Here is a 12,431-nt window from a genome sequence, read left to right as displayed (position 1 = left end):
GGGGGCGGGGCCGAGGCTGGCGGGCGCGGGGAAAATGGCGGCGGCGGCGGCGGCGGCTGCAGCTACAAACGGGACCGGAGGGAGCAGCGGGATGGAGGTGGATGCAGCAGGTAACGGGCCGTGCGCGGGCGGCTTCTGGAGACCTCCTTCAGGGGTGCGTTGAGGCCTCGCTGTGCTCCCGGGAGAAGGGAGGAGGGCGGAGCAGCAACATCTTTCCCTGGGATAAGTTGCGGGAGGAAAAGTGTGGCCCGGGCTCCGCCGTCCCCCACTGCCATCTCCAGGGAAGAACGTAGGGCCCGGACTCTCACCCTCTCTCTTTTCCTCCACCCTTAGTAGTTCCCAGCGTGATGGCCTCCGGAGTGACTGGGAGTGTTTCCGTCGCTCTCCATCCCCTTGTCATTCTCAACATCTCCGACCACTGGATCCGCATGCGCTCCCAGGAGGGGCGGCCTGTGCAGGGTGAGTGTTGAGCATAGACTCCACTCTCCTTGCTCACCTCCCCCAGACAGTGGTCTTTTCCGCTTCCTTTACTGGAGCCAATTCCCCTCCCCCAAATCATCGTTTCCCCAATACTTGGTTCCCACTCATCTCAGACCCTCGGGTCATAGAAGTCTCTTTAACGTCACCTTTTCCATGTCATTCTCTTTGCCAGTGATTGGGGCTTTGATTGGCAAGCAGGAGGGCCGAAATATCGAGGTGATGAACTCCTTTGAGCTGCTGTCCCACACCGTGGAAGAGAAGATTATCATTGACAAGGAATATTATTACACCAAGGAGGAGCAGTGTGAGAGTGGAATAGATGTGGGGAAGAGGAGTGGGAGTTTAAAAAAATGTACAAGGTGGGGAAGATGGAGAGGGTTGGAAAGAAACCCGAGAGGTGGCCAAGAACAGAGGAGAAAAAGTGAAGAGAGTAGCTGGAGAGATCTCAGAAAAAGAACACGTTCAGAATTCTTTCTCAAAAAGAAAGTAAAGGATGAGAGAAGACAGGATAGAAAGGAGTAATTATTCTAAACTGAGCCAGGATTTGAGGAGGGAGGAGAAGCTGGTGAAAATACACCAGGAGTTTCACATTGAGGAAGGATGGTTTAAAGAGTTACTATGTCAGGCCGGGTGCAGTGAGTCAGGCCTATAATCCCAGCACTTTGGGAGGCCGAGGCGGGCGGATCATGAGGTCAGGAGTTAGAGACCATCCTGGCAAACATAGTGAAACCCCATCTCTACTAAAAATACAAAAATTAGCCTGGCATGGTGGTGCATGCCTGAAGTCCCAGCTACTCAGGAGGCTGAGGCAGAATTGCTTGAACCTAGGAGGCAGAGGTTGTGGTGAGCCAAGATCGTGCCACTGCACTCCAGCCTAGGCGACAGAACGAGACTCTATCTCAAAAAAAAAAAAAAAAGAATTACTGTGTGTTCTGGCCCCTTCCCCTCCAGTTAAACAGGTGTTCAAGGAGCTGGAGTTTCTGGGTTGGTATACCACAGGGGGGCCACCTGACCCCTCGGACATCCACGTCCATAAGCAGGTATACATGCTCACACCTGTGCATGCTGGGGCAGAGAATGGAGAATGAGGGGAAGGAGAAAGGTGGGGGTCACTGACTTCTGTGCATTGTCCTTCTCTTCCAGGTGTGTGAGATCATCGAGAGCCCCCTCTTTCTGAAGCTGAACCCTATGACCAAGCACACAGATGTGAGTAATACCCCATGCCTACTCTGTCGTGATTGTCACTGTTGCCTTTTACTGTGTGATACTCCTCTATTGGGGAATGCCAGGTGCCACTTAACAGCTGTGACTCTGGCTTAGTCATTTCATCTGCAAACCGTGAAGGGAGGTAATCCCTACTTCACTGGTTTCTTGGGAAGATGAGATGAGAGGAAATGGGTGAAAGCAGCTAGTCCAAATGTTGGCATATAGTATTCAGGTTTCTCCATCTCCTTCACAGCTTCCTGTCAGCGTTTTTGAGTCTGTCATCGATATAATCAATGGAGAGGTAATACCGTACCCTTCAACCCTCAGATCCTGCTCTTGGCCTCTTTCCTGCTTTTGATTCTCCCTTTGTGGGTTACCTTGCCCTGTAGGCCACAATGCTGTTTGCTGAGCTGACCTACACTCTGGCCACAGAGGAAGCGGAACGCATTGGTGTAGACCATGTAGCCCGAATGACAGCAACAGGCAGTGGAGAGAACTCCACTGGTAATGGAGGGGATTTCTTGGAAGTGGGGTTGGAAGGTGTGACCACGTCTCAACCTCCTCCTGCCCTCGTCCTCTTGCAGTGGCCGAACACCTGATAGCACAGCACAGCGCCATCAAGATGCTGCACAGCCGCGTCAAGCTCATCTTGGAGTATGTCAAGGCCTCTGAAGCGGGTAGGACAGGGGCTTCCCTGGGCACTTCCCTGGCATTCTTCCTCTCCCTCCTGGGGAAGTGACAGCATCCAAACTAATGCAGCCTCTTTTTGTGCCTTTAGGAGAGGTCCCCTTTAATCATGAGATACTGCGGGAGGCCTATGCTCTGTGTCACTGCCTCCCGGTGCTCAGCACAGACAAGTTCAAGACAGATTTTTATGATGTGAGTTTAAAACCTGGATGGGGAGGTGGGGCTCATGCTGTCACTTTCACGTGGAGGACAGGGGACTGTTGTTCCCTGGGCATGCCACGAGGGATCCCCTGAGGAACTTGTCCTTTCTGTTCCCTCCCAGCAATGCAACGACGTGGGGCTCATGGCCTACCTCGGCACCATCACCAAAACGTGCAACACCATGAACCAGTTTGTGAACAAGTTCAACGTCCTCTACGATCGACAAGGCATCGGCAGGCGAATGCGCGGGCTCTTCTTCTGATGAGGGTACTTCAAGGGCTGATGGACAGGGGTCAGGCAACTGTCCCAAAGGGGAGGGCGCTATACTTCATTGAGAGAAACCGCTGTCAATAATAAAGGGGAGCAGCCCCCGAGCACCCCTGCTGGTGGTGCTGTCCTCTCTGTTAGACACCACACTGGTTTGTCAACTTGGATGTTCATTGAGGTTCATCGTGAGCCTTGCTCACAAGCCCTTCTGATGCTTTTCAGTGAGGGAGGCACTGCCATTTCAAGTGACCCCGTGTCACATGGACTGTCATTAGCATCCAAGGCTGCCTGCTTCCACCTAAGCGATCTCTGTTCTACACTTTAATGTCACCGTTGACATCATCTTACATAGCCCAGCCCTATAAACGTGACAATTGACTACTTTCCCGAGCGAAATTAACTTTTCACACACGCAAAACAGAAGGGATAGTAAGCAGATTTTTATTAGAAACAACTCCAAGCCTTGATCCTGTGGGCATTGTGAATTACCAAGAGGGAGTTTCTTAATGACCGTTTACTACATATCTTGGAGAGGCAGCTAGGAAGTGGTCTAAAGGTTGGAACTGCTGTATGTGATCACTTGTGCCGATTTTCATCACCCGCTAACCAGAGCTTTAGAGTGGGAGTTGGAAACTAAGCAGTTTAAGTAATGACCTATCTGCTAGAAAAGGGGAAAAACAAAGAGACACTGCATTTCATATTGGCACCGTATCCCCAGAGCCTGACTGGCACACAGGCAGTGTAAGACTAAATAAGGGAGTTGGGGGGCTCAAAAAGTGGAGCCCCAGCTCAAGTATCTCCAAACAGGGAACACTTAGTCTTTGCCACATCCCCAGCATCTATACTGGGGCCTGGCAGGGAGATGCAGCTTACTCAATTTACTAAGTGGATGAAATAGGAACATAAAAAGGAACAGGTAGGAATCTAAAAAACACACAATACCCTGTTTTAATGAAAGGCCCAGGCTAGAAGGTGGCAAGCTACAAACACTTTATTAGCAGAAAGAATTAAGTGCAGCATAGGAGAAAGAGGGGCTCCTCCTTCCCCTCAAGGGCATCACTGCCCCTTCCCAAGGGGCGGGCCAGCAGGGAACAAGAGGACCCCAGGCTTGCAAGCACGCTGGAATCAGACAAAAGTGATCCGTGTCCGGGAAGCATTGACCTGCCAGACGTTGAGCTCCTCATATTCATCCAGAGCCGCCTGGAACTGGGCGGGTGTAAAGCCACGAGATACGCAGCGCTGCTCTGCCTCAGAGAACCGGATGCTTCGGCCCCCTGAGACCAGTTCACGGACGGTGGCAAATATCACATCTGCTGGTCTCTGAGTCCTGAAGGAAATGAGTGGGTGTGTAAGGTCAGGGTATAAACAAGAATGCTCGACATCAACAGAGAACAATGATGGTCAGTGTTAGAATTGAGGCCAACCTCAGACACATGGACACAAAAGCCAAAGTGACTTAGCTTTGTCCTTCACTAAACCACTCACCTAGCTGTCTGCCCCTTGTCTCCCAGAAGAGAGTCCTTTGACATCTCCATTAGCCTGATGGCTTCATTCACATCTTCCTTCTCCACTACGTCCACCATTCGCAGACGCGCCTAAGGGGAAGGTAGGGGAGAGATGGGAACGGGAGGAGGGCAGTGGAACAAGGTCAGGGAACACCCTTGTTCTGGCTTTAAGGCTGGGCAGCCCATGGGTCACCTACTCACAAAACAGGAGAGGAGCCCCCCACCCCCCCAGCATCCGCAGTGTTGGGCCGGCACTGTCAGACCGAGACAAGTGCAATGCCCAGGGCAGCGTCCAGCAATTGCCCAAGTCTCCGCCTCTCAACACTGGCCAGTCCCGGAGTTCAGCTGTCCTGTGAGGGAGACCAGACCCTTTTGAACTCCACTGGGCTCCCCAGCATGACAGATGGAGCTTGGGGAGCTCAGCCAAGACAACTGGCAGAGAGAACGTGTCCTGGGGGCTCGGGAAGTGCTAGCTCAGCAGTAGGTCGGTTAATCACACTACCTGCACGAACAGCACTTTGGAGCCCCCAGGACTGAGGTCCAAGACGGGAGGACAGAAAGGAAGGTCTGTAGCACAGGATCTAGGACACGGAGTGAAACAGATCCCAACCACCCACTCAGTGAAGGTTAACAAGTGGGGAAAAGGCCTTTCCCTCCACGGACGCTGTGCGTGCCCTGCTGGAGCAGCAAGTACCCACAGTGCGGTAGCACGGAGAGGACCACTATCTGCACTGTCAGCACTTTAGCCCCGGCAGGGCTGGAGCAGGAGGGAGTCGGTGATGAGAGCATGGTAAGGAGCTGCCCCTTTAAGGTCAAAACAGATGGTCCTCCAGCAGTTTGGGCACTTACCAGAGCAGTGGAAAGGCGCAGGATAGCCAGCAGGGTCCGAGCAGAAGTATAGGTAGCATCCTTACTAGCCCAAGCCTCTCGCCTCATCTCCACATACGCTGCCGTGATGTAGTCAGCCAGAGACTCTGGCACCGTGGGCTGCTTCTCACGGCACATGGCTATGTAACGCCTGTGGGGGAAGGTTCATGGGGAAGCAGAAGAGGGAGATGGGGAAGGGAGTGAATATGAGCCCATGTTGTTTTCTGCACCAGGGCTCCCCATTTAACATGGTCCCCTCCAGGAAAGTGGAAAAAACAAATTAGTGGGTATTTGCTTGACTTGAATATCACCAAACATGGATTTGATGGATTTCACCAAACATATAACCCCCGAGTACCCTCCCAAGCTATTTCTTTTTTTTTTTTCGGGAAAACGGCCTTTGTAAGGGTAAGACAAATCCATCTGTCATTAAGAGATGATCCAGATCCCTCCTCTGAGCGCATGACATGGCAAAACAGATATATTTAAAAAGAACAGTTTACAGAATATTTAAAAGGGAGTTAAAACCTGAGGGAACACTGGAGGCTCGTGGAAAAATAGCGATAGAGGTTGAGTATCCAGAATGCCTGGGAGCAGGTGTTTTAGACTTCAGATTTTGGAGTATTTGCACATACATAATGGCATAGCTTGGGGATGGGACTCCAGTCTAAACATGGAATTCACCCATATTTCATATACAACTGACACATATAACCTGAAGGCAATTTTATTAAAAATATTTTTGTGGGCCAGGCAGTGGCTCATACCTGTAATCCCAGCACTTTAGGAGGCAGAGGCGGGCAGATCACTAGGTCAGGAGATTAAGACCATCCTGGCCAACATGATGAAACCGCTCTCTACTAAAACACAAAAAATCAGCTGGGCACGATGGCACGCGCCTGTAATCCCAGCTATTCAGGAGGCTGAGGCAGGGGAATTGCTTGAACCTGGGAGGGAGAGTTTGCAGTGAGCTGAGATCACACCACTACACTCCAGCCTGGCGATAGAGCAAGACTTTGTCTCAAAAAAAAAAAAAAAAAATGTGTAGGAAAGTTTCCCATGTCCCTATTGTATGAAGTGTGGAATTTTCCACTTAAAAGCTGATCTCAGGCTCTGGTCATGTCCGAAGCGGGAAGTGGTGGTGTGAAAAACACACCCTAAGATTAAGCACTTCTTCAGGAGGCTTGCATGGCCCACCCAACGTTTGCCCGTCTGCACCCAGCTCTCCTACCTCATGAGCTTCATGTCCAGAGGTTCAAACTGGGAGGGGGGCTGCCGGCTGTGCTGGTGCACATAGGTGATGTGCTGGGCCAACCTGGATAGAGGGGAGGCCAGAAGGAACACCCTTTATAGGGCTACACATCCATGTCCTCTTAGGTGTCCCTCCCTTAACTCCGCCACTTCCTTACAGTGTAGGAGGGACATGCTTTCCTGAAAATCCTCATCAGCATTTCAGCCCCAACCCACCATTTCCCCGAGAACCATGGACCAGCCCCTGCTGCAAGGGCGAGGCTCTGGGGTTTCCAGGAGCGCAGAATTTGTTTTGTGATTCACCTCCCCTCCTCCCTATACATCATTACAGGGGACCTCTCTTTGGGTGTTGAGCTCCATTCACCGTAGGTCATTGTCTCGGTCAGGCCGGTCCTGAATCAGCCAGAGGAGGTCAAACCGGGAGAGCAGCGCGGCAGGCAGCTGTATGTTCTGCTCCAGGCTGCGGCGGGGGTTGTAGCGCCCATAGGCAGGGTTGGCAGCAGCCAGGATGGAGCAGCGGGCATTGAGTGTAGTGAGGATGCCGGCCTTGGCAATGGAGATGGTCTGCTGCTCCATGACCTCGTGGATGGCTGTGCGGTCGGCCTCGGCCATTTTGTCGAACTCATCAATGCAGCACACGCCCTGGTCAGCCAGCACCAGAGCCCCACCCTCTAAAGTCAGTTCTCCACTCACGGAGTCTCTCAGCACAGCTGCTGTAAGCCCCACTCCCGAGGAGCCCCGGCCTGTTGTGTACTGGCCTGGAAGAGAAGAAATAAGGTACCGTAAGACAGAACAAGAAAGGACAACAAATGGGCCAGGGAGGCAAGGGCTGCGCTGGGATCATTCGACTCCCTCCCCCAGGCCCTCGAGACGCCCGAGGATCTGTGGGGTGCTGGCAACGTGCCCCTTCCCCTTCCACCGGTTCTCTTCAGAGCACAACTGTGGCTCACTGAAACCTTGGGTCCTGGGCTCAAGCCATCCTCCGGCCTCAGCCTCCCAAGTAGCTTAGACTATAGGCACTCACTACCACACGCAACTAATTTTTAAAACTTTTTAGTAGAGGCCAGGTACAGTGGCTCACACCTGTAATCCCAGCACTTTGGGAGGTCGAAGCCAAGGCAGGCAGATCATGAGGTCAGGAGTTCGAGACCAGCCTGCCCAACATAGTAAAGCCCCATCTCTACTAAAAGTACAAAAATTAGTCAAGTGTGGTGGCACGCGTCTGTAGTCCCAGCTACTCGGGAGACTGAGGAGAGAGAATCGCTTGAACCTGGGAGGCAGAGGTTGCAGTGAGCCGAGACCACGCCATTGCACTCCAGCCTGGGTGACTGAGACTCCATCTCAAAAAAAGAAAAACAAACAAAAAAACACCCAAACAAAAAAACTTTTTTTTTTTTTAGACGGAGTCTCGCTCTGTGGCCCGGGCTAGAGTGCAGTGGCCGGATCTCAGCTCACTGCAAGCTCCGCCTCCCGGGTTCACGCCTCCCGAGCAGCTGGGACTACAGGCGCCGCCACCTTGCCCGGCTAGTTTTTTGTATTTTTTAGTAGAGACGGGGTTTCACCATGTTAGCCAGGATGGTCTCGATCTCCTGACCTCGTGATCCGCCCACCTCGGCCTCCCAAAGTGCTGGGATTACAGGCTTGAGCCACTGCGCCCGGCCAAAACTTTTTAGTAGACCAACCTGGTCTCAAACAATTCTTCTGCCTTAGCCTCTCAGAGCAATGGGGTTACAAGTGTGAGCCAGGATGCACCCCCACTTTTTGAATAAACACTGTGGCCCTATCTGTCACTATGTCCACCTCTCCCAAGGCCCAACTACTTACTGCGGGGGGCCAGCCGATCAATGTACGACAGGAGTTGAGACTTGGCCACACCAGGATCCCCCATCAGACAGATGTTGATGTTGCCTGGAGGAAGGGAAGGCAGCCCTGGAATGACTCTTCTCCCAATTCTTGGACAACAACAGAGCAATTTTGAGTTCTGCCTCCCTCTAATACCCAGCATTACTTCTAAGCCCTGCCTGTGTCCACGAAGGCAAGATGTACACTCTTATACTGTGACCTAAGAGACACCTGTCATCCTTTTTTTCTCCTAAATGACTTCATCCCCCCGAGCCTCTCCCTTTTCCCTTCTTACCCCGGATTTTCATGCCTCGAGGAGACTGGTCCACACCCCCCACTAGCAGGAGCAGCAGTGCCTTCTTCACATCTTCGTGCCCATATATTTCTGGGGCGATTGAAGCTGCCAGCTTTTCGTAGAAATCGTCCTCTGTAGATAAGTTAAGGTTGTGTTTTTTGGGGGAAAAGGGGGCTAGGATGCAGTGGAATTTCCTCTATCTCCCCTGACCCTCACCTGCAATCTGCCTCAGCTCCTCCCTGCTGAGCTCTCCAGCCCCAGACTCATCATCCTCACTCTTGTTCATCTTCACAATCCGATGGGCTTCCAGGTAGGTTTCTGAGAGTAAACCCTTGGGCAAGAAAATGCCAGGATACAGATGCAATCCCTTCAACTTGCCCATCACTGGATTCCCTAACAATTTCTTGATAAATCCCTGGGTTCTGTTTGGGGTTTTGCTGCTGACTTTTTTCTGTGCGCCTAGAATGAGTAGGTGAGGGAAAAGGGGACGATCCTCATGTCAAACTCTTCCTTACCTGTACCACCTGTCGGAACCCAGTGCGCAGGATTGGCAAGAAGATACCAGTGACACTGACGTGGTCTCCAGGCTGGGCAATCCTTGTGTTCTCTCCTTCTACCAGCACCGTGATACTACGAGGGATATTTCCCACGGGCACTTGATCACTCTAAGGGAGGGAAAGGAACATAAGGCCAGGAAAAATGGACGAGGACCCAACCTTCTCTCCCTAGGCATCCCACTCAAAGGCTCCCAGGCTGCCTAGTCACAGACAAGCCCATAGGAGGGGTACTGACTTTCCCCTTCCCAAGGCTCTCAGAAATTCTAGTTCCACCTCCCTCCTGCACTTCCCTCTTTTGTTCTTCTTTCTTCCTGCCACTCCACAAGTGATTACAGGATTCAAGTGGACTCCCAATCCACCTACCCAGGGCCACATACCCCAAACTCACATGTTCTTGCATCTTCATCTCCTGGAATTTGATGAATTTGGAGCCCCGTGTCTGCAGATACAGCCGCCCTCCTGAGCGGTTGGTTTGGCACTCCTGGCTTGGGCACATGATCAGAGGCATGAAAGTTGGAGACTGGATCTAGGATGTGAGAACAGAAGCACCAAAAGGAAGTCAGAAAGAAAAGAGCCCCATTGGGTTGGTCGGTTCCTTGAATCACATTTTCTTTTCATGGCAGATATCTTGGAAGTGTCAAGAGCCTTTTGAACTTAACTCTGGGTCAACAACAAACACCCAAGAAATAGGTAGAAAGACCATTACATACCCAAGAATGAAAGGCAAACACACAGGCAACTTTTACAACCAAAGAAAACGATAGGCATCACGGGATGAAATTAATCTCTACAAAACAACTAATGGGTAAGTGCTTTCCTGCTCCTTGCTCCACACCTACCGGCTGGTAGGTCTCTGCCCCACACTGGTCACAAGTGTAAGTGGCCACCACCATCTTGGGTTTGACTTCAGAAACACGAGTGACGATTCCACGCACAGTCACCAATTTCCCCACAGAGTCAGCCCGCACTTCCCGGATCACACGAGGCTTGTTGCTGCTTGGGCCTTGAAAATACAGCTCACTAAGGGGAGAAAACAATCACAAACAAGATCCTGGAGAACCAATCCCTACATCCTTCCCAACAGAGACCACTCACAATCTGCGCATGAGTTCAGCAGGGTACTGGTTCTGGGGGCTTCGGGCTGTTCCAGGGTCCCGACTCCGCTGCTCCATCATCAGCCGATGCTCAATGTAAACGTCCAGAACATCTTTATTTACCACCTAAAGGAGAACAAAATAAACAAATAAATAAATGAGCAACAGGATGGGGAAAGGAAAGCACAGAGAACACCAGACAGAAATGCCCCTTCTTTCTGCCTGCTTAGAAAACATCAGTATCTGAGTGGCCTCTCTACAGAAGCTTCAATGCCTTGCCCTTTGTTTGCCATTGTTCTCTGGCCACTCACTTCCCTCTCCTTGTACTGAGGCAGCAGCTCTTGTACGGAATCGGCAAAGAGCTTTGCGTAGCGCCTGGCATTCTCACAAATTGAGTCCACCAACTCGGGGTCATCCTCGGCTACGTCGTCCAGGTCCACATACAGAGCCACTTGTTCCCGATGAGCCAGCCGAACCTCAGGTGAGGAAGAGACAGAAACACCTCAGAGCCACATTCACCTTGTGCACCAGTGTTCATACGTGAAAATACATCACTAAGAACTCAGCACAGGCTCTGGGCATCCACAGGGGAGAACACAGCGCCACTTAGAGCGATACCCGCTTCTCAGCCCCCAAACCCTCTAATTGTTACGTCTTTAATAAAACAAGCCAAACTACTTCTTATGGCTCCTTAAGCACCCCACTTCCCCATTCCCTTTACCCAATCTTATACTTACCAACTGGTTCCCATACTTGAACTGCTTCTTCCCAAGTTCATCATCCTGGTAAAACTCTTGTAAGAACTTCTTAACCTTTTCTGTAAAGTGAAATGTAAAATCATAAGACATAAACTTTAAGACACATCACTGCCCACCCCTCTGATAGAAATCTAAGACACCTATTTTCGCTTAAAACACAGCCTATGAACTAATATGAACATTTAAATAAACCTACCGAATTCTCCCCAAAGTGGGCATAACTCTTTTGCACAGTCTGTTTTAACCAGCGAAGAATAAAGAGCCCGTGGCAGTGCACAGTGCGAGCCAACATCTATTCCCCAGGGGATTTCCTGTCCCTACTTTAAAATCCTGGCGCCGTTCCCCATTGACCTCCCACACTCCGGCCTCAAGGTTCTCTGCTTTCTTTCCACCTCCATGATCCCTGCCTTCTTTGGGTCCCCCGAGCCCCTTATCTCGCCGGGACCTCCGCCACCAGGGAGGTCCCGCAAGCCACCACCGCTCCCGCCAGCGCTTCCGCTCTTAGTAAACAAAGAAGCACATGGGCCCGGATTCCAGCCGCTTCACAGCCCGGGATTCCTCCGCCCGAGGCGGGAGCCAGTCCAGCCATTGGCTAGCACGCACAGGGCCACCGCGATCCCAGCCCACTGCCGCCTTTCCCGGGCCCGAGCGAAGCTCCTGGAACCCAGGCACGCCCCCCCGGGTCGCAGCTCTCTCCGAGGCCGCCGCGCGGAAGGACACTGTTTACACGACACTCCCTCCACCGCGTCGCGCCACTTCCGCCCGGCTCCACTTCCGCTCGGAGGGCGGCCTCAAACGGCCAATCCCGGCACGCAGCGGCCCCGGCCTGCCCGCCCCCGCGGCCTCCGCGCGCCTCGGGGAGGCGGCGGGAACCTGGGAATGCCCAAAAGCACGCAGGGAAGCGGGTCCGGGGTCTAGAGCCCTTAAAGAGTCTCCTGAGGTCCTGGGCGCGATTTTTCCCTGTGCAGCCCCCAGCCGGGTAGCGCCCCCCAAGCCCCACAACCCCACGACTCTAACACCTTTCCCAAGTGGGATTACTACCTTTTCTTCAATGTCGATGCCCCCCGCGCGCCTCCCAGGCCCCGTGGGCCTTTGCCAGGCCGCAACCCGACCCTGCCTCTGCCGTCGCGCGCCCCAGAACCCGCCGACCCCAGTCCTCGAAGACCTCAGCTCACATCAACAGGTGTTCCCCAGGAGGCTCCCGCGCAGAACGCCCTCCCAGGCTTGTAGACCCGTACCTTTCTCTAGCGCGTAGTCCTTCAGTGCCATCGCTGCCGAGGCCCGTGCGGCAGCTCTTGGCGGGCTCAGAAGTCTTGCTCCTGGGGAAGCTGAGAACGTCCGCGCGGTGGACTGTGGCCGGCCAACCGAAATTGGCGCGAAACGTCGCCCCCCACGTGACCAGCGCTACTGCGTGCGGGCCA

The 12,431-nt window shown here is 52.7% G+C and overlaps 2 protein-coding genes across 4 annotated transcripts; one reads left to right on the top strand and one right to left on the bottom strand.

The window, feature by feature from the left end:
* COPS6 (COP9 signalosome subunit 6) lies at positions 1 to 3,225 on the top strand. Its single transcript, XM_010377682.2, has 10 exons — positions 1 to 110; positions 334 to 459; positions 653 to 784; positions 1,432 to 1,520; positions 1,624 to 1,686; positions 1,940 to 1,987; positions 2,076 to 2,190; positions 2,271 to 2,363; positions 2,465 to 2,565; positions 2,696 to 3,225. The coding sequence occupies exons 1-10, from the start codon at positions 35 to 37 to the stop codon at positions 2,834 to 2,836; spliced, it is 984 nt and encodes a 327-aa protein (XP_010375984.1). The 5' UTR covers positions 1 to 34; the 3' UTR covers positions 2,837 to 3,225.
* A 592-nt stretch (positions 3,226 to 3,817) lies between these two features.
* On the bottom strand, positions 3,818 to 12,421 carry MCM7 (minichromosome maintenance complex component 7). Of its 3 annotated transcripts, none has more exons than XM_030932292.1 (15): positions 12,249 to 12,421; positions 10,990 to 11,069; positions 10,564 to 10,728; positions 10,254 to 10,378; positions 9,998 to 10,178; positions 9,547 to 9,684; positions 9,117 to 9,266; positions 8,818 to 8,932; positions 8,602 to 8,733; positions 8,289 to 8,372; positions 6,829 to 7,222; positions 6,445 to 6,528; positions 5,196 to 5,364; positions 4,327 to 4,436; positions 3,818 to 4,168 (listed from the first exon to the last, which is right to left on the bottom strand). In XM_030932292.1, the coding sequence occupies exons 1-15, from the start codon at positions 12,277 to 12,279 to the stop codon at positions 3,967 to 3,969; spliced, it is 2,160 nt and encodes a 719-aa protein (XP_030788152.1). In that variant the 5' UTR covers positions 12,280 to 12,421; the 3' UTR covers positions 3,818 to 3,966. The 3 variants fall into 3 exon arrangements, with proteins under 3 accessions (XP_030788152.1, XP_030788153.1, XP_030788154.1); XM_030932293.1 differs by lacking the exon at positions 12,249 to 12,421 and adding an exon at positions 11,207 to 11,767 and having other exon boundaries at positions 3,967 to 4,168; XM_030932294.1 differs by lacking the exon at positions 12,249 to 12,421 and adding an exon at positions 11,614 to 11,713 and having other exon boundaries at positions 3,967 to 4,168.
* Between the last annotated feature and the right edge of the window lie 10 nt (positions 12,422 to 12,431).

The sequence above is a fragment of the Rhinopithecus roxellana genome, chromosome 6, assembly GCF_007565055.1.
Source record: "Rhinopithecus roxellana isolate Shanxi Qingling chromosome 6, ASM756505v1, whole genome shotgun sequence".
Taxonomy (NCBI): Eukaryota; Metazoa; Chordata; class Mammalia; order Primates; family Cercopithecidae; genus Rhinopithecus; species Rhinopithecus roxellana.
The sequence above is the reverse complement of the archived record's forward strand: the minus strand, read 5'-3'. Positions and strand labels throughout refer to the sequence as shown.

Coding starts and splice junctions, on each gene's coding strand:
- MCM7 (XM_030932292.1), bottom strand. CDS start 12,279: ATGGCACTGAAGGACTACGCGCTAGAGAAAG. Junction 8,933..9,116: donor GGTTCCGACAGGTGGTACAG/GTAAGGAAGAGT, acceptor TTCTTGCCCAAG/GGTTTACTCTCAGAAACCTA. Junction 4,169..4,326: donor GACAAGGGGCAGACAGCTAG/GTGAGTGGTTTA, acceptor CATTTCCTTCAG/GACTCAGAGACCAGCAGATG.
- COPS6 (XM_010377682.2), top strand. CDS start 35: ATGGCGGCGGCGGCGGCGGCGGCTGCAGCTACAAACGGGACCGGAGGG. Junction 1,521..1,623: donor ACATCCACGTCCATAAGCAG/GTATACATGCTC, acceptor CTTCTCTTCCAG/GTGTGTGAGATCATCGAGAG. Junction 2,191..2,270: donor CAGTGGAGAGAACTCCACTG/GTAATGGAGGGG, acceptor GTCCTCTTGCAG/TGGCCGAACACCTGATAGCA.